Genomic DNA, 23748 nt, shown 5'->3' on the forward strand with positions numbered 1-23748 from the left:
CTTCAAATTATCTCCAAAATCAAAAGGCCAATTGAGATTTTTATCACCATTTTACGAGGGTAGTTTAAAAAAAAAAGACGTAGCATGGAAACAGGCCCTTCCGCCCACTGAGCTCACGCTGACCATCAATCACCCATTCACAATAGTTCTATGTTGTCTCGCTTGCTCATCCACTCCCTACGTATTGGAGGACAATTTACAGAGGGCCAATTAACCAACAAATGTCTTTGAGATGTGGGAGGAAACTGGAGCACTCAGAGGAATCACAGGGAGAAGGTGCAAATTGCATACAGTCAGGATTGAACCCGGGTCTCTGGCGTTGTGAGACAGCAGCTCCACCAGCTGCGCCACTGTGCCGCCCAGGATTTGAATGACAAGATTCCTTGATGTGTATTCAGATGTGCAAGACAGTACAAAATGATTTAGAAAACAGAGAAAAAGCCTGCATAAAGGTCACAGCAGTTACTTACAAGGTCAAAAAGATGAGGTCATTTTCACTGAAGATGAAGTTTTGCTGAAAAGAGCAGATTATCTTCACTGAAGCCAAGATTTATCACAGTGTCGAAGCAATGGTTTTGAGAAACACTTTGTTCATAATGGTTTGCGCAACTCTGAATACTTTCAATATAGAAACAAAAATGGTGCTGCAAGGCACTGTCTCGCAATCAGAAATCTTTTTTGTGGGAAACACATATTCAACCAGGTCCCTTTAATTAAAGAATAATAGAATTGCATCTGCTTATCTCTGGTGGAGACAGTCATATCAGTGTGACTAGGTGGGGTAACTAGATCAATGATTTATGATCCATAGTCCCACGTAGGGTTGAAAAATACACTAAGATTACAAATACAAAACATATTACAATGCTCTATAATTAAAGGCACAAAGGATATTTGTTTCAGGTTAAGATCATTTTGAAAGTGCTTCAAGATTACAATGAGATAAATTAAAAATAGTCACACTTGAAAAATGGGTTTCTTTCACATCGTACAGGGAGCCACTTTACTGGATAACTGACATTGGGTGAAGGCTGCCGATTCTTAGGGGGAAAATGCGAATCTAGCCCAAATGTACATCACCTGATTCGGACACTTACTGGACTGCTGGTTTGGTGCAGGATTTCCACCTTTACGCCACAATATACAATCATTTTGGAAAGGATGCTCAAGTCAGCCTTGACAATGCGCCCGGATTCCAAACATCCAAATATGTTGATTCTGAGGGTAGACGTGCCCCTTTTGTAAATGCTTGACCATTCTTGCCTTTTGCAGTAGGATTGCAAGTTTAGCGCAACACTTAATTTGCAAAACAATAGTACCATTAAGCGACAAGAGCAAGCACACAAAAAAAGGCGCATAAAAGGCCTGTGGGGAAGATGAATTTACAGTCTTAAGCACAAACATCTCCTTCATTGAACCATCATCCACCAGCACTGGCTGGGATTTCCTGCAGTTCAAAGCAACCTGCTGTCTTCATTTCCACAAGCAGCAACTTGTTCTGATTTTTTAAATCTTATTAACAATTTAAAGCTTGCTACCTTTGCGTCTAACTGAACTGATACAGAACAATAAATTTCATTTCCCTGGTTTCTGTCCCAACAGCTTAGAGGGCGGCAGCAGTAGAGGGACTCAAGCTCTCCCTTGCTAATTTGCAGTCAGACCCATTCCTTCAGAGACCAGAAACCCAAGACTGTATCAGAGCTCAGGGGTACATATTTCTACTAATGCAGCAGGGCTCCTTAAAGTAGATTTTAAATAAATGTAATTTGCACAGATTTAAGTATTAAATCTTAATTAAAAAAAAGGTGTGTTTGACATAACTGGAACGAGAAGGAAATGAACTGTGACTTTGGCTCTGCAGAAGAAATAGGAAGCTAACAAGCTGCCTGAACAGTGTGCAACATATGTGTGCATTAGAAACTAATGTGCAAAGATAATTTAAATAAAATCAGAAAATAATTCTAGAAGTGTCAGTTCAAAAGAGATTAAATAACTGAAAATCTTTTTAAAAACTTAGGGTTGGACAAAAAAAATCTACAATCCATGAAGCCCCTCTCCTCCTCAAAAAAAATATAATCTAGACTTTGCACTGATGTCTTGCAAACTGAAGATGTCACTGGGTTTCCTACTTTACAAAAATCTATTAACTCCATAAAACCATCCTGAATAAACTCTTGCATTCCATAATGGCTGTGCCCCTTCATCCAACATCCTTTACTAAAGACAAGCAGAATAGTCTCCTCCCAGTTCTCTTCATATTTTACCCTCCCCTCAAAGCCCAGCACCAAATATTATTTCCTGCATCTCACCACAGTGGAGCAGCTGACAATATCCAACTCCCATCAGAGATCATATCCAGTCAGTAGACTGAGAATTAGTTATTATTCACCATTAACGTGGCCAGTATGCACAAGCCTGGGACATGAACCTACAACCACAGGAGTGTGAAGTTTTTATGCTACAGAATTTTTAAATTATAAATATGAATGCAGACACTATTTAAAAGTCAACATCTGGAAAAGTCCTTTTAATAGATAAGAACACATTAATTGCTTAAAATATATTAACCTTCTTCCTGTAAACCTCATTTGGTCCAAAGTAAAAGTATTTATTATATGATTAAAGTTTCAAAAACTGCATATTCCTAGATAAACACCCAGACTTCATCACAGCTTCTTGGACAAATGCTGCTCCAGTGTTGGTGAGCATGAACACAGATGGCTACCTCTTCCCACAGAGTAAGAAGCACTGCAGTGTTTCAGCCAAAAAAAAATAAAGAAACTCAACATGCATGTGATAGTTAATGGATTGGAATCCTGACTTTGGAGAAGGTTTGAACTTCAGAAAGTATACACAGAAACTGTACTGTCGGGCTAAAAGTCAACATTTTATGCAGACGGGGCACTGTTTTCAAGCACAGAAAGTACTGAACAACAGACACCATCATGCACCAGTAAGACTGAGCATTTCAATTTGTGTACACTTTCTAAGTGGTTGGTGACACTGTGACATCTTCAAACAGCTTGGTGAGGGGAAGGGGAATAAGAAAGTCACCATTAGCCACCAATTCAAAGCCTCTCATCAGCCAATGTTGCGTCATGGTAGTTATTAGATCCAACAGCTAGAACGAGGTAGTTTGGATTGCTTATGACACTAATTTCATAAATTGTCTGAGTTCACCACAATAGTTCCTCAAATCCCATTTTCACGCCCACTGACAACCCTGGCTTAATTACACTACATAGTGCCAGGGTAGTCAGTGGCTCAGCATACAGGCTGGTCATTTGACACAGAACTAGATGGTGCATTGGTTCAACCCAGAATTTGCCAAACTCAACCAGACTTTCAGTAGGCAAGTACATGTGAACCATTGACAGGATATGAATTTGTAACCACAGTGACAAAGGAGGCACATTCACTACTACATTATTGGGCATCTTCAAACTGAAGCAGTTAAAATCTTCTGTTATTTTAAATTTCTTCTGTTATTCTTGCCAATAAATTACCACTGAGCCTGTGCTCACCCCTCCCTCCCCAAAAATGCTTTCACAGAATCTGGCTGGACACCCTAATTGTGCAACTGATAGCCAAGTCACAATGGTCTGGGATTAATCCACAGTTTTTCAACTAGTTTTAAGAAAACAATTACAGGCATCATCTATTTCACCATAAAAAAATGTCAAAATGCCAAGATGTTTAGATAGTTCAACTAACCTCATTAATGATTAAAAAGGATGGGCATTTATAAAACATCAAACTTCAAAGACAAATTCCACAAAGGCATAAACATAGGTAGTTTTCTTTGATACATGTCATTTGGATAAATTACTGCTACTTATCTAGGTTAAGAATTCATACGACACTAAAAGGGTCAGTAGTTTCCACTGGATGATTCTCTTCTAAAGTTACACAAGGTCTTTAGTATTAAAGAACAGTTGAACACTTAATTATCTAGAAGGATAAAATAGAGTTGAAGTCCATTAATTAGGGAGCTTTGATAGGAATTAAAGCCTCATTTTGAATTCATCCCTATTACATAAAATCCACCTATACTGCCTTATATACATTACAGATAAATCAGTGCTTGGAAAAAAAAGGTACCATAAGTCATTAACTGTAAAATTGGGCCCCCAGAAATATGGATTTTTCCTCCTCTGAAATTCAACTAAATAGAATTTAATTAAGCATATTTTTGTTAAAGATGCAACAAAAAAAATCCAGATGGAGTACACTTAGTTTTATTTGGAGCCGAATTTAACCCTCGTTATTCTGTAGATTAATCCCTGAAAACAATGATCTTGTCCAACCCTGGTAAGAACACCTCCTTCTTTAGATGAAGTCAGTGCAAGGGGAGTAGAAAAGTGTAGTCCATGTGGCCCTCTCTAACTCACTTTATGCTCTCCTCGGACAATGTGCGAGGAGAATTCGTACCGATCTTGGCTGTGGTGGCCACAGATGTTGCACTCAAAAGGGTCTCTGAATCCATGGCAACCCATGTGTATGGTAAACATTACATGGTCAAGAAAGAGAACCCGGCAGTGGTTACAATTATAAGCCTTAACTTGTTCTCCATCTTCATTTAAGACTCTAAGGACCTCTTTGGCTGAGCTTTGAGCTGCTTTGGCAGATGACGGAGGCTCCTGTGCCTTTGGGTCCTCTTTGGAATAGGCCGGGCTTTGCCTTGTGACATAGTTACTAGGAAAAGCATGGGCATTCCTGTCTTCATGGCTGCTTTCTGTATCTGTGGAATCATGACAACCATTGCTTGGAGACACCCCAAGCTCAACCAGTTGATTTTTTGCTCTAGAATTCATAATTTCTGGCACGTCTTCATGACCTTCTGCTGCCTCTCGCCCTCCCTGTGCCTCAGCTCGGCTGTGGATCGGATGTACATGGGAGTAGACAGCACTGATCACAGGCGTGATCTCCGGCAAACAACTGGTTATGGGCAGCCTCGGAGGCCTCATTGCTTCTGTTCCTAGATAGGACAGTGCACTGCCCAAATTCTGGTCCATGGGGTGAGGAGCCATCATCTCTACATCCTTCTCAAAACTGGAGTTCATCTCAAAGTGAACATCGGATAGGTTGAGGCGTATGTGTTTATCACCTGAAAAGAAAGGATTAGGGTTTAAAATCAGAAAGCTCAGAAAAATAAATCAGTCAGGCAATCAAAGGGTAAACTTAATTTACAATTTCACCCTCCCACCCACCAATTCTGTTGGATCCATTTGGTTTTAAATACAATGCTACAGTTCAGGCAGCACAGTGGTACAGCAGGTAGGCTGCTGCTCCAGCAATCCAGGTTCAATTCTGACAATAGGCTTAAAAAAAAAAAAAATTATAATTGAGTTTGTACATGACTGGGTTTCCTCACATCCCAAAGATACTCTGATGGGTTATTTAGCCACAGTAAATTATCCCTTAGTATAGATAAGTGGCAATAGGACAAAAATGCAGGCTAATGAAAATGAATTGGAGGGTACAGAGGACTGGGACTAATGAGCAGCTCTGCTGGAAGCAGACAGTGTTATTTTAGCACTTCATTGTGACCTACAGCATCTGTAGTTCTTTGCTTCTCAATAACTGAAACTACCCATTTCCAAATTAAATTCAACAATGTCCCAATATTCATTCAGAAATATAAAGTGCCTTCAAGGCCAAATGGTCTTGTCATTAAATTGATGATGTCTAAATTCAGGACCAAGAATGACTAAATTCTTGTCTGAAGAAGGGTCTCGACCCGAAACGTCACCCATTCCTCCTCTCCGGAGATGCTGCCTGTCCCACTGAGTTACTCCAGCATTTTGTGTCTACCTATGACTAAATTATTGTTGGACTTTTGTGTTACCAATGCAATGAAGATAACTGCAAAAGCAAAGTACATTGAAATCATGATTTTACAAAGGAGAATCTGTACAGTAATCAGGGGAATATGGATGAGCCAAGCTAAGGTTAGATAACGGTCAGGAATTTGAAATAGCTCTGGAACAAAAAAACAACCAAAACTTATAAATATAATCTAAAAGCAGCCAGAAAGATTTCACATTTCTACCTGGCAGTGACAGAAAACTTTGAAACAAATAGAATTCTCCAAATGTAGTCACTAAAGGCCCCACTCTAAATCCAAACAGAAGGTATTTGAACAGTGGATGATTAATATAACTGTTTCATTTGGGTCTGGGGTATTAATGAGCTTTTGTAATATTGTTGAGAATTGCATTGCATATTTAATATTTAATTTAATACAATCTAAATTTGTGCTTTTGGAAACCTTCAAACCAAGACTATGTTCATCCAAATGAGTGGATTAAGCAAAATGCCCAGAATGGCGTTGTTTAGTTTGTACAAATTAGTACAGGTCACTTCTGTCGAGTTTAGTCCCTCAAAATCAAGTTTCAAGTACAGAAAATCATTTATGTTACTACTGAGCAAACATCTTTAAGCTTCAAAAATGTGGAAAGAGTTGTGCAAACCCTAACCATCCACTGTCTTTCTAGCGAAATGAAAAAAATATAAATGAGTTCTTACCAACAAATTTCTGTGGAGTAGATCTTTTTCTTTTTGCAATGCTGTTAGCAAGCCTATCTATAAAAGAAGGTCTGTCAGGGACGGGCTGAAGAATATGGTCTGGCATCACGTCGATGTCACGGCACTCCTCCCCTGCTGATAAGAGAAAGCACCCTAAAATCTGGTGATCAACTGATGCACATTGTACAGGCGGCATTGGGAAAAACAGTGGAACTTGCTTTGCCCCAGCTTTAGCGATCATTTTATATTGCATAACCGTTTAAGTTCCTGTTAAGGAATTTGACTTTGGCAACAATCAGAGCTCCATTACATTTTAGAGGCATTTTGCGCATTTGCGCCATAATTAAGACGGCCAATGAACTGTCGGCCAGTCCATAGTTTTGCCAGCTCCTAATTTTAATGGTCCAAGGGTGTCATACAAGCAAAATTCATTTTAGCTTTCTTTAGAGAACAGTGCAGCATAAGAGATATGCAACATGAAGCTATAGTGAGGGCACTCAGCACATTCACTCCAAATGGCATGCATTTTCAATGCAGTTACAAATTATTGACTTATTTCATTTGTGCAGCGCCAGGTCTTAACTAGGTCCTTTGTGAAAATGAGTTTGAACCACTTCAATGTGGTTTCAGGTAGCTATGGACCTACAACATAAAACATTCCCATTTGTAACCTTTTAACACGTAAACTGCCAAGGAAAAAAAGAGATTGCTTGGGTGTGCTTGCTGCCAATACTGCGTGGAAAATGGAAAGTGCTCCAGTGCACAGCTTAAATATATTTTACCTTGATGAGAACTATATATATTTGCAACTTTCCAATATCAAAGTTATGCAATCTGAACTAATTCTGTTTAAAAACAAATTTTACAGTCTCCATTAAGGACATTAAATTTGATAAAGGTTCTGTAAACAAAGGTAGACCATTAAAAGACTGGAATGCTCAATCCTTATTTGTAACATCCCAAATAATGTTTCACCAATAACTTGGTGCCTTTCCAGTTTCTTTAAAAAGCTACAAATAAGGCAAGAGCTGCAAATTTGTATTGGTCATTATAATTTCAAATTTATGGCACAGCTTATTTCATTAACACTATATAGGATGACTCTCTTAAATGTCTGGGCCACACTAAACTGAATCAACTCCTAGGCTTAATTTCCAGTTTGGACTAACAGCCGGGGCTGTCACAGTTGAAGAGAGAAGGGGAGGAAGGGAAGAGAAAGAAGAATCGAGGGTTCCAGCTGCTAACTACAACTCCTGCCTTAACTCGCACAAAGAAACAGCAACTGCCAAAGCATTGGATGGTAGCGAGCATTCAGATCCCCTTTAAATCTTTTCATAATCACCGTGAATGTATACTTGCTAACTTAATATTGCTCAATGCGTGAAGGAAACAAGTTACGTATTCAATAAAAGTAATGGAAAATGTGATCCAAAGGGTTCAACGTGGTTATAACATAAACCATATCTTCAAGACAAACGATGGACCAACTCAATGTTGATACTTTCTTTGTAGTTCCAATGTTCAGATGTGCTATTGGATATAATTGGTGGGGTACGTTTGTTTTGATTTCCCCTCCAACCAATCCTGCTGAAGTTACAGACTCGTGCCTGCACACACCAGGTATCCTTTGCAGGTTCTGGAGAACTTGGTCTCTCAAAGTAACTAATTCATTTGTATGATGACAAGGGCAGCCCTCAGCTACCTCCGCCAATTGGGTCTGTTTAGTTCAGTTTAGAGATACAGCTAACTTATATGGACGGGAAAGGAATGGAGGGTTATGGTCTGAGCGCAGGTATATGGGACTAGGGGAGAATACGTGTTCGGCACGGACTAGAAGGGTCGAGATGGCCTGTTTCCGTGCTGTAATTGTTATATGGTTATATGGTTTACAGCGTGGAAACTGGCCCTTCGGTCCACCGAGTCCGTGCCGCCCAGCGATCACCCATACACTAGTCTCAATACTAGGTACAATATACAAAAGCCAATTGACCTTTCAAATCTTTGGAATGTGGGAGGAAACTGGAGCACCCAGAGAAAATTCACACGACCACAGGGAGAACGTACAAGTTAGCACCTGTAGTCAGAATTGAACTCTGGTTTCTGGCGTTGTGAGGCGCCACCGTGCAGCCAGTTCTTCAGGGATAACCCTAGACTGAATGTGAATTGAGTTCATGATTGGCTTTGCCATAAGTTTCACGATTGAGCACAGAACAGCAATCAAAAGCTGGAACCATGACTGATATTCCCTGTCTCTAAACATGTTTTTTTTCAGAAATCAACTGCTCTGGACAGCATTTTGCAGCAAGCAGCTTGAAGATTTAAACAATGCCATCAGATGCATATATTGCATTATATTACAGCATCAGCTGGAGCCACACACAGATATTTCCAACGGTTTTTTTGCGGCTTTAAATGTCCATAAAACAAATGTTAAAAACAATGTAGTGCAGGGATGAGAAGTGTTGTTGATGTTCCACTGCAAAATGTGCCAGTCAGTGGGAATATGTGCCTAATCACACCTGTATGCAGAAAAGTCCTTTAAAAGGGCTATGATTTTAAAAGTGGGCAGACAGTAAACAAATAACTCGATTCCAGAGAATCAGTGACAACTGTGAACTACTCAATTTCCAAGGAGTACAGAGAAACCAATTTATGAATATACAACAATTTCGAAACTTAATTTCTGTGGATAAAACTGTAAATTATCAATATTCTGATATCTTCATTAGTCAGTGGTTAAAAACTGCAGAAAACTTTCAGTTAAAACCATCATAGTGACAGCCACAGGAATCTTAGTAAAACTCAACTGCTCACTAATATTCTGTTTAGCAGATTCCTAAACACCAGTGCAAATATTCAAAATATTAGTAACAGTTTACAACTATGTTTGTTAATGCTGAGATATTACATCCATAGCACAGGTTTACTGCAAATGGCAATTACATTTTTGGTGTAATCTCAATTTATTGGATATTCACTAAAATGTCACACTGGAATTTGAATGTATAGTCTCCATCTTACTTGTCAAATTTATTATTACTATGCTACCACTCCTCCAGATCATACTGTAGATAATAATTTATTAGCTTACACGTGTTTTCACCAAACAGAACAACTTTTTACAATCATCAAATCAATTACTTATACAGTGTCATATGGTCATCTGTTCCCTCTTCCTTACAGTGGCCATATCCTATTCCCTGGTTAAGGTGGTGAATGGGCAACTAAATGTACTCACAAGACTTCAATGTGGAAATTGTTAAGGCAACAGTAATTTTTCTGTTCCCGTGTCCCCTCCTGTCAGAGACTCCTTCAACATTGCTGAAATGTGGGAGTCACAGGCAAAGAAAAATGGCCGACATTGTACAGTCTCCTTGATTCTTCACATGATAGCAACCCTCACAAGCCATAGGGGCTTGCCCATTCTGGATTTGTCCTAGAAATCACATTCTCTTTGATTAGGGCATCATTGAGAACATGGCCCTTGTGACGTCCTGCTCCTGCACTCTTTAAAAGGTCCAGGACCTCGGTAAAAAAAATCAGCTTTTTTTGATCTACAAAAACTTAGAAATGATTCCATTAACATATCCCCAACCACCTAACAAAATATAACGGGTAAGAGGGGATGGCAATGTACGAAGAATGAGGACGACTTTACCAGGTCACAACTTCTTCGACATTCAAGCAGCCCTCACACAATGAAGGAATCACATCAGCACAGCACTTGCAAAGAAAGGCCCTCACTGCAAAGCTATACGCTCTACTGCCAAAACAGACAAGAAAAACCTGAAGGCTGACCAAATTTCACTGTGTAATGTCTGGTAAATGTGCAAGAGTGCAATATGCCAAGAAAAACTGATGAAGAAAAGCCCAACATGGTTTACAACAAAGCAGTTTTAAAGCAATCAGTTTGAAAAATGTTTCAATTGCAGTCCATGGACTTTTTTCTTGAGAAACACAATGGACTGCGTCTCAAATATTTTGACAGACTTAAGCAAGGAACATTCCTGTAAACCCACTTTTGTTTTAAATAAATGGATGACCTGAATAACCCAATATTTATTTGCCATCTCCAGGAGAATCGAGTCAATAAAACAGTTTGAGACATATAGACAGGATTTCCTCCTTTGAAGGACATGAATGAAGCAGATGAGTCTTCACAAGAATCCTGCTGGTGCTAATCAATAAATTATCAGCAACTGAAAGATATCAATTACTTTCTGGGCTGTCTGGATTAACCAGTTGATTAAATAAGAATATACTACAGGTTGATTTACACAGAGGCAGTTGTTAGGTACTCCATAAAGAAGCTAAGAGGGTGAGAAAAACTAAAGGATCCTGTACACAATTACGGGTAATTGAGCAATACCCAAGAGATGATTGATTGCAGGATTAATGCATTCACAGGGATCAACCTCAAAACCAGAAGGGTTCTGTCACTTAATGCAAGCAAACAGGATTTTTGAGGAACTGATTGTTTAGCCAGAAAGTAGTGCAAACAGTGATTGTTGATCCAGAAAGTAGTGCAAAGGTCGTTTGACCAATTGGCCACAGGTTATAGGTGTGAAAATCCAATATTTAGGGCTAAAAAAAACATACTGAAAGTCAACGAATTTCAGAGACACTTTGTTTCGGATAGCGCCTTGATCAGAAGTGGGTATGCCAATAATTTAAATGTATAACCCATGAAAAAAAACTGGTGCAGAATGCAAATGAAGACAGCTATACTGGATAACTTCCCTTTAAGCTGATGTCCAATACTGACTGTGATCAGTTATGGTGGGTATGTGAGCTCAAAGTTGTAGAACTCATTAGAGTCTCATTAAAATCAATGGTGGGATAGATTATGCTGTCTTAATGCCACTGTAATTCTTTAAGTCATTCAGGACTGTGACAGAATGGCTCTCTAAGGCTGTCAGTAAGTGAATTGCTCAACAGGTTCCCCAAGGGGAGGACCTCTTTACAGATTTCATTAGAATCTGAAGCCTGAACACAGTAGAATAACAAGTGTTTTGAAAGCCAGACATGTTCCTATTTTCACCAAAACTGATAACAAAAAAGTTAATAAAAATAGCGAGTTGTGCACTAAACATGCATTACTGTATGTAATGAAATATACTTGGGGATCAAGCACAGCTCCTGGGACCATGCCAGGAATTTAGGTTCCCTACTTAATGCAGATTTATATATTTACACTGCCTTTTCAGTATAACCTCAAATTAAATTATACTGAGATATCTGTCCATATTGTAACAACCTTGTATTAACATATTAGAGTTATTGAATCTAAAATTATGTCATGGCTCAGCGACCTGCTTATTTATCAGACACCAACCATAATTCACTCCTTTGGTGATGTACTCTACCCTTCATGTAGCATAATGATTGGATATGGTTTTGTCACTGCACTATCAGGGAGACATTGGGTTTTTATACAGTTTGTACAGTAAGGGGTTAAAGTTTGTCACCCAAGAGGTGTTCTTAATAATGCCATTAAACACCGACACATTTGCAACTCCATTGTATCAAACCAAATTGAGACTGAACGAGCTCCTGTGATTTGCGAATTAATCCTGAGTGATAAAATGCACATTTTCAAACATGAATACACTGCAATGTATCTAAAGAAGTAGCTCTTGTTGACAAGGTATATAAGCTAAAAGCAAAATTATGCTGTTGGCTCAGCAACGGTTAGTAAACGGCTCACTATCCCTCTATTACCGACATTATTATGTACAGTCCTTTGTGACACTGTGATATTGCTGGTTACAGACCTTGCTGAGAAGATGGCTGTGGGGGCTCAGCATTCAGACTCTGCAGGTAGTTGTGGCAACGTTCCTTGTGCTCTTCCAGTGAACTCTGCTGCTTGTAACTCCGCCCACAGTAGTTACATTTATAAGGTTTGCCGACAGTGGGAGAAGAGACTAGAAAGAGAGAAAATGATCAGATGAGCATTAATCACGCACGGTCAGATTTCATTAAGATGCCACCTTGAATTGGACATTACGTATGAAATTAAAACAGAAAATGCTGGACATTCCAGGCTGAAAGCCTTCATTACCATGCACATACTTTCCCCTCGTAATAAGCATGTTCTAAAAAAAGCAGCATCTCTGTAGATTAACACGAGCTCTAATCAATGAGAACATTTATTAATCAATCCAAAATATGCAAGTCTCTGGTCAAGAGGGGTGACAATAAAATTCATAAGTTTGTCATAGGAGTAGAATTAGGCTGTTCGACCCATCGAGAATGAGAAATAAATGAGAATAGACAGCCACAGAATAAAAGGAAATAGAATTGTGAGGCAAATGATGATTCAACATGTCAAGGGACTGATGATCAGCAAAAAAGAGGTAGAATATATGTTACCAGGGTAGAATATCAGAGGTTTTTTTTTACAAGAGTTTAAGGAAGGATTGTCCTTGGTGTATTCTGAGAGTGTCATTAGGGCCTCTACAGAGCTTATGGTAAGGAAAGAAAGCCAAGCTCAGAAGTTTTACATTGTGACTGTGAGAAAGACTAAAGATGAATTTGGGACGTGACATCCTATTCTCTTGAGAACACAGTCAGTTATACCACAGGCAGTCATTGAAATTGACAAGCAACTGCATCTACTGACACTGGTGCAACTTTACTCTATTAAACAATGTATCATAAGTACTTTAGTATTTTTAGCTTGCAGTAACAAAAATAAACTTAAAGCTATTAAAAAGACCTTTATTTCTGAAAATTCTGCAAAGTAAAATAAATTGGTTATCGTGAGTCTGAAACTCTCTAGCATTCAACCCCCCATTACCCCAAATTACACTTGTTTTTAATCATGCGATTTTCTATAACACACGGATTCCTAGGAACGTGGCTAACACATTATAACTACCTGTATGCTAAAATGTGATACATCTCCAAAAGAACACAAAAGAACAAAAATCCAATATAATTCAATGCTCTCACTGTAATAGGACACTAATGTGAATTAATACAATGACTGGAAATGGATTTTGTTGTTCAGATTCAATCACATTTTTGTAACTTCCATAATAGTTATTTGTCAATTGAGAATCAGGGAGTTACATATTTAAGGCAAGCTGCAGAATAAAAGACCACGATATTAGAGAGAAACAGAAGGTAGACAAAAATGCTGGAGAAACACAGCGGGTGAGGCAGCATCTATGGAGCGAAGGAATAGGTGACGTTTCGGGTCGAGACCCTTCTTCAGACCCGAAATATTTTGTCTACCTTCGATTTTTCCAGCATCTGCAGTTCTTTCTCAGAGAGAAGCAGTGTAATAGTGCTGCAAAAATTCATTTTTCGAACAAATGTCATTGTCAGGCACATCTGAGCTCATTTGCTCGGGTGCATCCCAAATTCTCGTGGCTAGATTTCAATCTTATAGAACATAAAAAAGTGATAGGAGTTGAATTAGGCCATTTGGCCCATCAAGTCTACTCCATCATGGCTGATCTATCTTTCCCTCCGAGCCCCATTCTCCTGCCTTCTCCCCATAACCTCAGACACCCGTGCAAATAGTGCCATGTACACGGATTGATATTTCTGTCGTGCAGTATCAGTTCCTGATGCTTAGATATTCTGATAATATTTCAGGTCCGTTTCTGCAGAATTAGATCCAGATTTAAACGACCACATAGACATTCATCCTTAAGGTTTAACCTCAACCAACTTTTTCTTTCGAACACTTTGAGGGTGGGATTACTTTGGAGGTACATTAATGTGCATAGTCGTTCATCTCTAATTTAATAGACACTTTATCTCTAATTTTGTCATCTTGTGCATCTATGATTTTACAGAAACTACTCAAAGGTTCCAATTCAATAAGTAATACTAATGTAGCAAGTGTCACCATTTTAGGGAAATGCTTTTATTAATTTTTAAGCAATTAAAGCAAAGACAAAGCTGAATAATATCTGAATTTTTTAGGTAATTCACAAATACACACCATCTTGTCAGTTTTGAAAATCGTGTTCACAACATAAACATTCTGTTCTCAATTAAAGTTTATTCTTCATTTTCCTTTGTACTCCAAATCAATTAAGCTAATTTGAACAGGAGAAAAAATACCCCACTAGTTTTACTTAGTTTAGTTTTAGTTTAGAGATGCAGCGCGGAAACAGGCCCATCGGCCCAGTCTGATTCAGATTCAGATTCAATTTTAATTGTCATTGTCAGTGTACAATACAGAGACAACGAAATGCATTTAGCATCTCCCTGGAAGAGCGACATAGCAAATGATTTGAATAAATAATAATAAGTGTCCGGGGGGGGGGGGGTGGGGGTGATTGTCAGTCACCGAGGTACGTTGTTGAGTAGAGTGACAGCCGCCGGGAAGAAGCTGTTCCTGGACCTGCTAGTTCGGCAACGGAGAGACCTGTAGCGCCTCCCGGATGGTAGGAGGGTAAACAGTCCATGGTTGGGGTGAGAGCAGTCCTTGGCGATGCTGAGCGCCCTCTGCAGACAACGCTTGCTTTGGACAGACTCAATGGAGGGAAGCGAGGAACCGGTGATGCGTTGGGCAATTTTCACCACCCTCTGCAATGCCTTCCGGTCGGAGAAAGAGCAGTTGCCATACCATACTGTGATGCAGTTGGTAAGGATGCTCTCGATGGTGCAGCAGTAGAAGTTCACCAGGATCTGAGGAGACAGATGGACCTTCTTCAGTCTCCTCAGGAAGAAGAGACGCTGGTGAGCCTTCTTGATCAGAGTTGAGGTATTGTGGGTCCAAGAGAGGTCATCGGAGATGTTGACTCCCAGGAACCTGAAGCTAGAAACACGTTCCACCTCCGTCCCGTTAATGTGGATGGGGGTGTGCGTGCCACCCCTGGACTTCCTGAAGTCTACAATGAGCTCCTTGGTCTTCTTGGAGTTAAGGGCCAGGTTGTTGTCAGCGCACCATGCTGCTAAGTGCTGGACCTCCTCCCTGTAGGCCGACTCATCGTTGTTGCTGATGAGGCCAATCACCGTTGTATCATCTGCATACTTGATGATGGTGTTAGTACCATGTACAGGTGTGCAGTCATAGGTGAAGAGGGAGTAGAGGAGGGGGCTCAGCACACAGCCCTGTGGAACGCCGGTGTTCAGGGTGAGGGTTGAAGAGGTGTGCTTGTCTAACCTAACAGACTGGGGTCTGTTGGTTAGAAAGTCCAGTATCCAGTTGCAGAGGGAGGGGTCGATGCCCAGGTTACCGAGTTTGGTGATCAGTTTTGATGGTATAATGGTGTTAAATGCTGAGCTGTAATCGATGAACAGCATTCTTACGTAAGTGTCTCTGTTGTCGAGGTGGGAGAGGGCGGAGTGAAGTGCCGTTGAGATGGCATCCTCCGTACTCCTGTTCTTGCGGTAGGCAAACTGATAGGGATCCAGTGTGGGGGGTAGGCAGCTTTTGAGGTGTGCCAGGACCAGCCTCTCGAAGCACTTGGTGATGATGGGGGTAAGTGCAACTGGGCGGAAGTCGTTGAGGCTTGCCGCAGTGGAGTGTTTTGGCACTGGCACGATGGAGGTGGTTTTAAGGCACGTGGGGACAACTGCTTGGGCAAGTGACAGGTTGAAGATGTCAGTCCAGACGTCTGTCAGCTGCGCAGCACAGGCCCTGAGCACGCGCCCGGGGATGCCGTCAGGGCCAGCAGCTTTACGTGCATTAGTCCTACTCAGTGCCATGTATACGTCGTAGGGGGTGAGTGTGAGGGGTTGGTGATCGGCAGGTAGCACAGCCTTACAATACAATACAATACAATTTATTTGTCATTTGGACCCCTTGAGGTCCAAACGAAATGACGTTTCTGCAGCCATACATTACAAAACAAAAAGACCCAAGACACAACACAATTTACACAAACATCCATCACATCGCTGTGATGGAAGGCAAAAAAAAACTTATCTCTCCACTGCACTCCCCCCCCCCCCCCCATGTCAGAGTCAAAGTCAAAGCCCCCGGCTGGCGATGGCGATTGTCCCGCGGCCATTAAAGCCACGCCGGGTGATGCAAGGTCTTGTTGTTAGAGCCCCTGGCGTGCGCTCGCAAAGTCCCGCGGCCATTCCAAGCCGCGCGGGGCGGTGCTGTAAGGCCCCGCTCCAGGTGCTCTTCAACCCCGCAACTCGGGCGGGAGAAGTCGCCGTTGCGGAAGCCCCGAAAAGCGGTCTCCCAGCAGGGAGCCACGGGCTCCCGGTGCCGCCGTCCGCCAGACCCGCAGTTGCAGCCTCCGGAGCTCCGGGGGTCGGGTGGCAGCAGTGCTCCACCACCGCTCCACCTGCTCTGGACTCGGCCAGCTCCGCGACGGTGAGGTGAGTAGTCGGCAGCTCCACAACTGGAGCCCCAGGTCATTCCTGTTGGAGGCCGCTCCACGTTGCAGCCCCAACGACAACGGAGACCCGACAAAGAAAAGGTCAGGTCTCCCGTGCAGGGAAAGATTTTAAAGTTACCCCCTCCCCCCCACCCCCCCACACACATACCCCAACAAAAAAAATAACAAAAACTACATAAAAACGAGACAAAAAAAAACCAAAACAGATGGACTGCAGAGGCCGCTGCTGATAAGAGTCGCGCCGCCCACCGTTAAGCTGTCACTTGATGGCTGTCTCTAGATTGTCCCTGTCGAAGCGGCCATAGAAGTGATTAAGCTCCTCAAGGAGGGAGGCGTCGCTGGATGTGGGGGTGGTGTTGGAGGGTCTGTAGTCCGTGATGGCCTGGATGCCTTGCCACATGCGTCGGGGGTCGGAGTTGTTGTTGAAGTGCTCCTCAATCCTGAGCTTATGGCAGTGCTTGGCCTTCTTGATGCCCATCTTCAGGTTAGCCCTGGCTGAACTGTAGGCTCGAGCATCGCCTGACCTGAAAGCGGTGTCCCGTGCTTTCAGCAGTAGCCTGACCTCGCTGTTCATCCATGGCTTCTGATTCGGGAATATGGTCACCTGTTTGAGGGAGGTGACACTATTGATGGTGGAGTCTATAAAGTCCAGAACAGAGGATGTGTAGGAATCAATGTCCGTGTGGGAGTCAAGGGTGGCCTGGGCTGCAAACGCCTTCCAGTCAGTGTTTCCAAAACACTGCTGAAGTGTGAAGCCCGCTTCCTCTGACCAGACTTTAACTGTCCTCACAGTTTGTTTAACCCGTCTGATGAGTGGGGAGTACTTAGGGAGCAGGAACAATGAGACGTGATCAGACTGACCAAGGTGGGGGAGGGGGATGGCTTGGTAAGCTTCAGCCATGTTGGTGTAGACTTTGTCCAGTGTCTTGTCTACTCTAGTGGGGAAGGAGACATGTTGGTGGAATTTGGGGAGTACAGTCTTCAGGTTAGAGTGATTGAAGTCACCCGCAACAATGAAGGCTGCCTCGGGGTTGTGCGTCTGTTGATTGCTAATGGCAGTATGCAGCTCTTTCATTGCAAGCTTGGCATTAGCATCAGGAGGGATATAGGCTGCAGTCACAACAGTGGAGGTGAACTCTCTGGGCAGATAGAACGGTCTGCATCTAACCAAGAGGAACTCAAGGTTAGCTGAGCAGTGACTCTCGATGATGGTGGAGTCCGTGCACCATGCTTTATTTACATAAATGCACAGACCCCCACCTCTGGTCTTACCGGATTCTGATGTCCTGTCCGCTCGGAGTAAATGACGCCCCGATAGCTGGATGGCGCTGTCAGGAACGTCAGTGTTGAGCCAAGTTTCCGTGAAGATCAGGATGTTGCAGTCCTTGATCCAGTTGTGGGAGGTGATCCTTAGCCGGAGTTCGTCCATTTTGTCGTCCAGTGAGTCCGCACTGACTCCCACACACTAACACTAGCGTACACATACTAGGGACAATTGTACACATGCACCAAGCCAATTAACCTACAAACCTGTACATCTTTGGAGTGTGGGGGAAAACCGAAGATCTCGGAGAGAACCCACGCGGTCACGGAGAGAACATGCAAACTCTATAGAGACAGCACCCGTAGTCGGGATGGAACCCGGCTCCCCGGCACTACAAGCGCTGTAAGGCAGCAACTCTACCACTCAACCACCCTTGTGCAATTTGTGAAATAAAGCAAATATTCTACTTGTGCAATAAAGGAAATATACAGTAAATTCAGCTAATAATAATAATAATAATATTATATTTTATTGTCATTGCACATAAGCGCAATGAGATTTGGTATGCAGCTTCCAACCGATGTCATAAGGTGAATTTAGTGCAGTTAGAAACACAACCTTCCCACCACCAATGTGTTCAACATGTTCAGGAAATATTCTCAGGGTTCCCATCTGTCACTTATCAAGAAACTTAAATCCCTTTTCCCCTTATCAAGGCCACATCTCTCTACCTTTGTCTTTCCAGAACGGTTCCAAGAAAGGTCACCTTCTCCCATCCACGTGTAACAATGTATTCTTGTCTAATCTTTGCTGACCTAAGAAACCACCCATTCCTACACTTTTGTCAATTATGTGCCACCAATGGTCCCAATCACCCCCCTGGCACTGCCATCTCAGAGCCTCCACATCCCCGGAACAAACGTCCATTTCCCCCTCTGCCCCAAACAAGCATCTGCATCCAACAGCCCTTTACCTTCATCACAATGGTTAGTCCTAGAACTGCCATATCTCAACTCACCTTTGGCACTTTGAACAAACCAGTCTCCCCTATTCCGTATCTTCAGACACCCACAACTTCATCCAGTGTGCCTCCATGTACTACAATTCCTTTCCTGGTTTAACAACATCATCAGAAATGCTCCCACAACCCACCAACCACTCTTCAATAAACTCTCAACTACCAATCAACAATGCCACATCTACCACATACAATTCCTTCCAGTGGCCAGCATCACCTGCCTTAACTATCTTAAATATCTTGAATATTCTAATGCCTCAATATTTTGATCGCTCAAAGAAAATGATTGGGAAATGAATTCCAATGGTAATCAACGTGACTGATTTGGTTTCCACACAAATAACCACATAGTCTAATTTTACTCCAAAAATTCTAATAAAACAGGACACATTTTTCACATACCACCCATCTTTGGCATGTTATTTACCATCACACAATGCATTGCAAAAAATGCCACAGGACAGTCCCTAGTAGACGAAAATACTTTGGAGATGACTGGAAATCCTGATAAGAATCATGTTTTTAATAGCTTGTGAACAGTACACACGAGAGGAAGATAATTTATCGGAAATTTCAGTATCAATAGAGGATTGCATTAGAGACTGACCCATGCCATTGGAATTTGCATTTGACTCCAACTCTCAAGGACAGAAGGATGAGCAGTTCAAATGACAGGAGTCAGCCAGTTCAGACCAGGTCAGAGCATTGCCTTACTGAAATAAATGTCAACAAAGTGGGATGTATTAATAGCTTTAGAGCAGGCACTGGAAATTATTCTGCCCAGTTTATGGCCCTGTCTGGTGAGGATCATAAACTGATTTACTATTATAAACTAATTACAGGCCACTTTCCCAACTAATCTCATGATGCCAAATAACTGGATTTTTCATAGGCATTCTTGTCCAGTACATGTTATGTAGTAGTTGGCCAAAACCTCATCCTATGCCTCTACTCCGGAAAGGGGCTTTGTGTGGGCCAAGCACTTCCCATACCCAATGTGAAACGGTTTAAGTGTTTAAGAAGGAACTGCAGATGCAGGAAAATCAAAGGTACACAACAACAAAAAATGTTGCCTATTTCCTTTGCTCCATAGATGCTGCTGCACCCGCTGAGTTTCTCCAGCATTTTTTTGTGTACCTGTGACATGGTTTAACGTCTCTTTAAAGAAAAGCCCAACTAATTTACACTGTAACGTGCAATAGGAACAACACATTGATAATTTGTTGCACAAAGGGGACATGCAGGGTTATTGCATTTATCCAAAAAAGAGCGTGTCATACACTCCCTCAAACCTGCTCTGCCACTCAATACGATCAACTCTACTTGATTGCCAAATTCCAATAACGCTGGATTGCCCTGCAATCCAAAATCTCTCTAAACCTTGGAATATACATTAATTGACTTGGCATTCAAAGCTCTGAGCTAGAACATTCCAAAGATCTGCACAAACTATTTAAAAGATGCATGTGGTACAAATTCATCCTTAAAGGCTTTCACTGAAAAAAGACTTGACCAACAACAATTAGAGAGAGGAAAAATAAAACTCTTGTAATGCAGAAATTTAAATTAGGATAGAATAACACTGAAGAAACCAGCTGTAATCTTCAAATTTTTTTTTGCAATTATACAGATTATAAACTGATCTGCTACTTGAATACAACTCTATCGTTTAATAAAGCTCAAACCCCTCTATACCAAATTCCTGAGGAAATGCGATCTCACAGATTTGTTAAAAATTGTTATTATGGCAGTGGGAGCCCAAATGGCCTGTCTCTAGGGAAAGAGGAGGAAATACAACACGGGCACTGATTTCTATTTAGTAATTCACACAGGGCTAATAAATTGCATGTTGACGTCTGCTGAGAGCAGAATCAGGCTCAGCTGTCATGCTACTGCACTCAATTACTTTGCTAAAACCTAGTGAATAATCTAACACGTAGACACAATCACTTGGACAAGAAAGAGGATGTGAAGTCACATACATGTACACCAGCGTGAATCAGCATTCACGGGAAAATACGGGGGAAAAAACTAACTAGAAGACGAAACCGAAGATTTATTTTAAAAAATGGGAATAAATTATAAATTCAAATTTTTAACGTTAAACCATAATTTACAAAAGCGACAAAATGACAATGCTGATTAAAAACCCCAGATAGAAGATAGAATAGGATTAGTTGTAAAGAATTTGCAAAGATAGAAAGAATCATAACACCGAGCAAAATAGCGTACAATCTTGTGGTTGCATGCAAAGAACTATCCTTCACGGTGAACAGGCTGTCTGAATTTTCAGCATCTTCTGAAAAATGTGATCTTTGAACCTCATGTGACACTGATATGACACTCACTGGCTTACAGACAGGTAGGTGACGCATGATAAAGTGCACAAATGGCAGAAAGTACCATATATTTACAGTAAACTTTCACCAATGAAGGCAATGTTATCATAAAGTGATGAACAACAGTGTGACAACAGCACACTCAATTGAGAATGAAGTTCTTTGCTTTTTATCCCAAAATAATCGTTTAGAATACCGAACAATGGAAGGTAGTGCTGAGAATACTTCAACTCAATCCTCTGTCTCGCTGGTAACATTTAATATCGTGCATTCAATTGCACTGTATTTTATCTGGTTTGCGCATTAAGTTTAAACTTAATGAACATTTTAAATACACCATTAGGCCATAGTAGTGGTTAATAAGATTGGTTAGTTGGAATTGTTTTTTGAAAAATGACCTCCTGCGATTGCACAGAAGATGCTGCAGGAAATGCAGTGAATATTGGGAGCGATTGAAAAGTTGGCCAGCTGGTCCCCTCAAATTCAGAGGGGGGAGAAAACGTTTTTGGTATTGCCACTATGCTGGAAGTTGCAAAAATGGCATTGGATGATGGGATGAATAAGTGTGGGAGCTAACAGCAGGCAAGGTCCATTATGGTTTGGGTAAGATATGACAAAACAGCTTTGAAGACCACAGGCATAAATAAGTCTTGTTCTCCAATTAATTTCACTGGGAAAAGACAATTCCAACACAAGCTGGCGGGTCAAACGAATGACATGAATAAACACCTTTCCTTCAATAAATTCCAAATAATCACAAATGTATTGCATTCACTTTTGCCAATCACAAGGTGGCGTTAGACAAATTCATGCAGATTTGCTATAGAAGCTCGGTTGATCAGCAATACAAACCCGCAAAAGGAACAAGCTGCATTGAGTAATTGTATGCCAACTAATTTAATTAACTAAAACACATATTGAAGTATTCTAAACAATGGCCTGCAGGAGTCACAGATCATTTGCACAAGCGTTAAATGATCATCTACCGCAGGTAGTGAACTAACTATGAAGTGCTTTAGGATGTTAGTTTCATCAGCTATGAAAGGCACCATGTAATCTCCCCAAATTCGGTTTTAATGTTAAGCCGGCAATTTTCCCCATTCTAGAGGTAGAAGAGGCTCCGGAGCATTCAATTCAAAGAAAACATCTCACTGGGTGTGGGCTCAGCCACAATAAAATATACAGGTTTCCATCACCCAGCAAATCGGCCATTTATCATCACCGCCCACCCCAATGCACAAACGGTATTTAAGACAGTGGCAGCACTTGCATTAAAGGTTAAAGAGCACTTTGGCTTACCTTTTTTTTCCTAAAGTAAATCATGTATTTGTAACCCAGCTGATTTTATCTTGTGAACTACCACCTAGCATGGCTGTATAAGGTAAAACACAATAATTTAGGGGATTTTAAATTTAGGGGATTTTTTTCTTCTCAGTCTGTTTTTACAGAAAAAAAAGTGGCAAGAAAGAAAAGACCACAGATATCTCCATTTCAGAACTGCATATCACAACCAACTGGCACAAATCAGTTGAGCTGCTACCCAAGGGCATATTTACGTGATTGAACCTTGTAAAAAGATTCCAACGAGAAAATATTCTTAATTTAATTTCCTCCCTTAAAAAATATGTAGATCTAAAATTGAGTGTTGGCAGTTGATGCAAAAAATTGGGACGCAAAGCTACTTTACTACCTAGCTTTCTTTCAACAGACCAGTTAATATGTATTCTTCAGAAATTCTACTCAATTTCAGTAATTCATGTGGAAATGGGAAACCAGAGAAAAATAGGCAACAAATATCTCCCAGGGAGTTAACAGCAAACTTGCAAACCTCCCAGACATCAACCCAACACATTACAATTTGCACTCTTAATTGTAGCTGCTAATGTTAATTGTGTGTAAGAAAAAGCTATAGATGCTGGTTTAAATCAAAGATAGACACAAAATGCTGGAGTAACTCAGCAGGACAGACAGCATCTCTGGAGAGAAGGAATGGGTGACGTTTCAGGTCGAGACCCTTCTTCAGTTAATTGCGCATGTTTTCATGTCCTTTGTGGCACAAGAATCATCAATTAATTTGTGGCACAAGAATCATTATTAATTTTCCAGGTATGTCTGCTCTTACCCTTGACATTCTTCAGTCTGGTTTTTGTTTGGTTATTTAATGAAGCTCCTTTACAAGTATATCAACGAGCTGTGAAGTGCCTTTGCCACACCTATTCCACTTATTCTATGTGAAGGATTGGGCATGGAAGTTATTTTACTGTAGTCTTATGCTCAAACCAA

General features: G+C 41.1%; 1 protein-coding gene across 3 annotated transcripts in view; it reads right to left on the reverse strand.

The window, feature by feature from the left end:
- Positions 1-251: 251 nt before the first annotated feature.
- ikzf4 (IKAROS family zinc finger 4) overlaps positions 252-23748 on the reverse strand; it is a 94172-nt gene continuing 70675 nt past the window's right edge. For 2 of the 3 annotated variants that reach the window (XM_033015842.1, XM_033015840.1), the window contains 3 exons: positions 12303-12452; positions 6529-6663; positions 252-5107 (listed from right to left, as the gene is read on the reverse strand). In XM_033015842.1, coding sequence (XP_032871733.1) covers positions 4383-5107; positions 6529-6663; positions 12303-12452 — 1010 coding nt within the window. In that variant the 3' untranslated portion in view covers positions 252-4382. The remainder of the gene's footprint in view (positions 5108-6528; positions 6664-12302; positions 12453-23748) is intronic. The other variant, XM_033015841.1, reaches the window with a different exon arrangement.

This window comes from Amblyraja radiata, chromosome 46 (genome assembly GCF_010909765.2).
Source record: "Amblyraja radiata isolate CabotCenter1 chromosome 46, sAmbRad1.1.pri, whole genome shotgun sequence".
In the NCBI taxonomy this organism is placed as follows: domain Eukaryota; kingdom Metazoa; phylum Chordata; class Chondrichthyes; order Rajiformes; family Rajidae; genus Amblyraja; species Amblyraja radiata.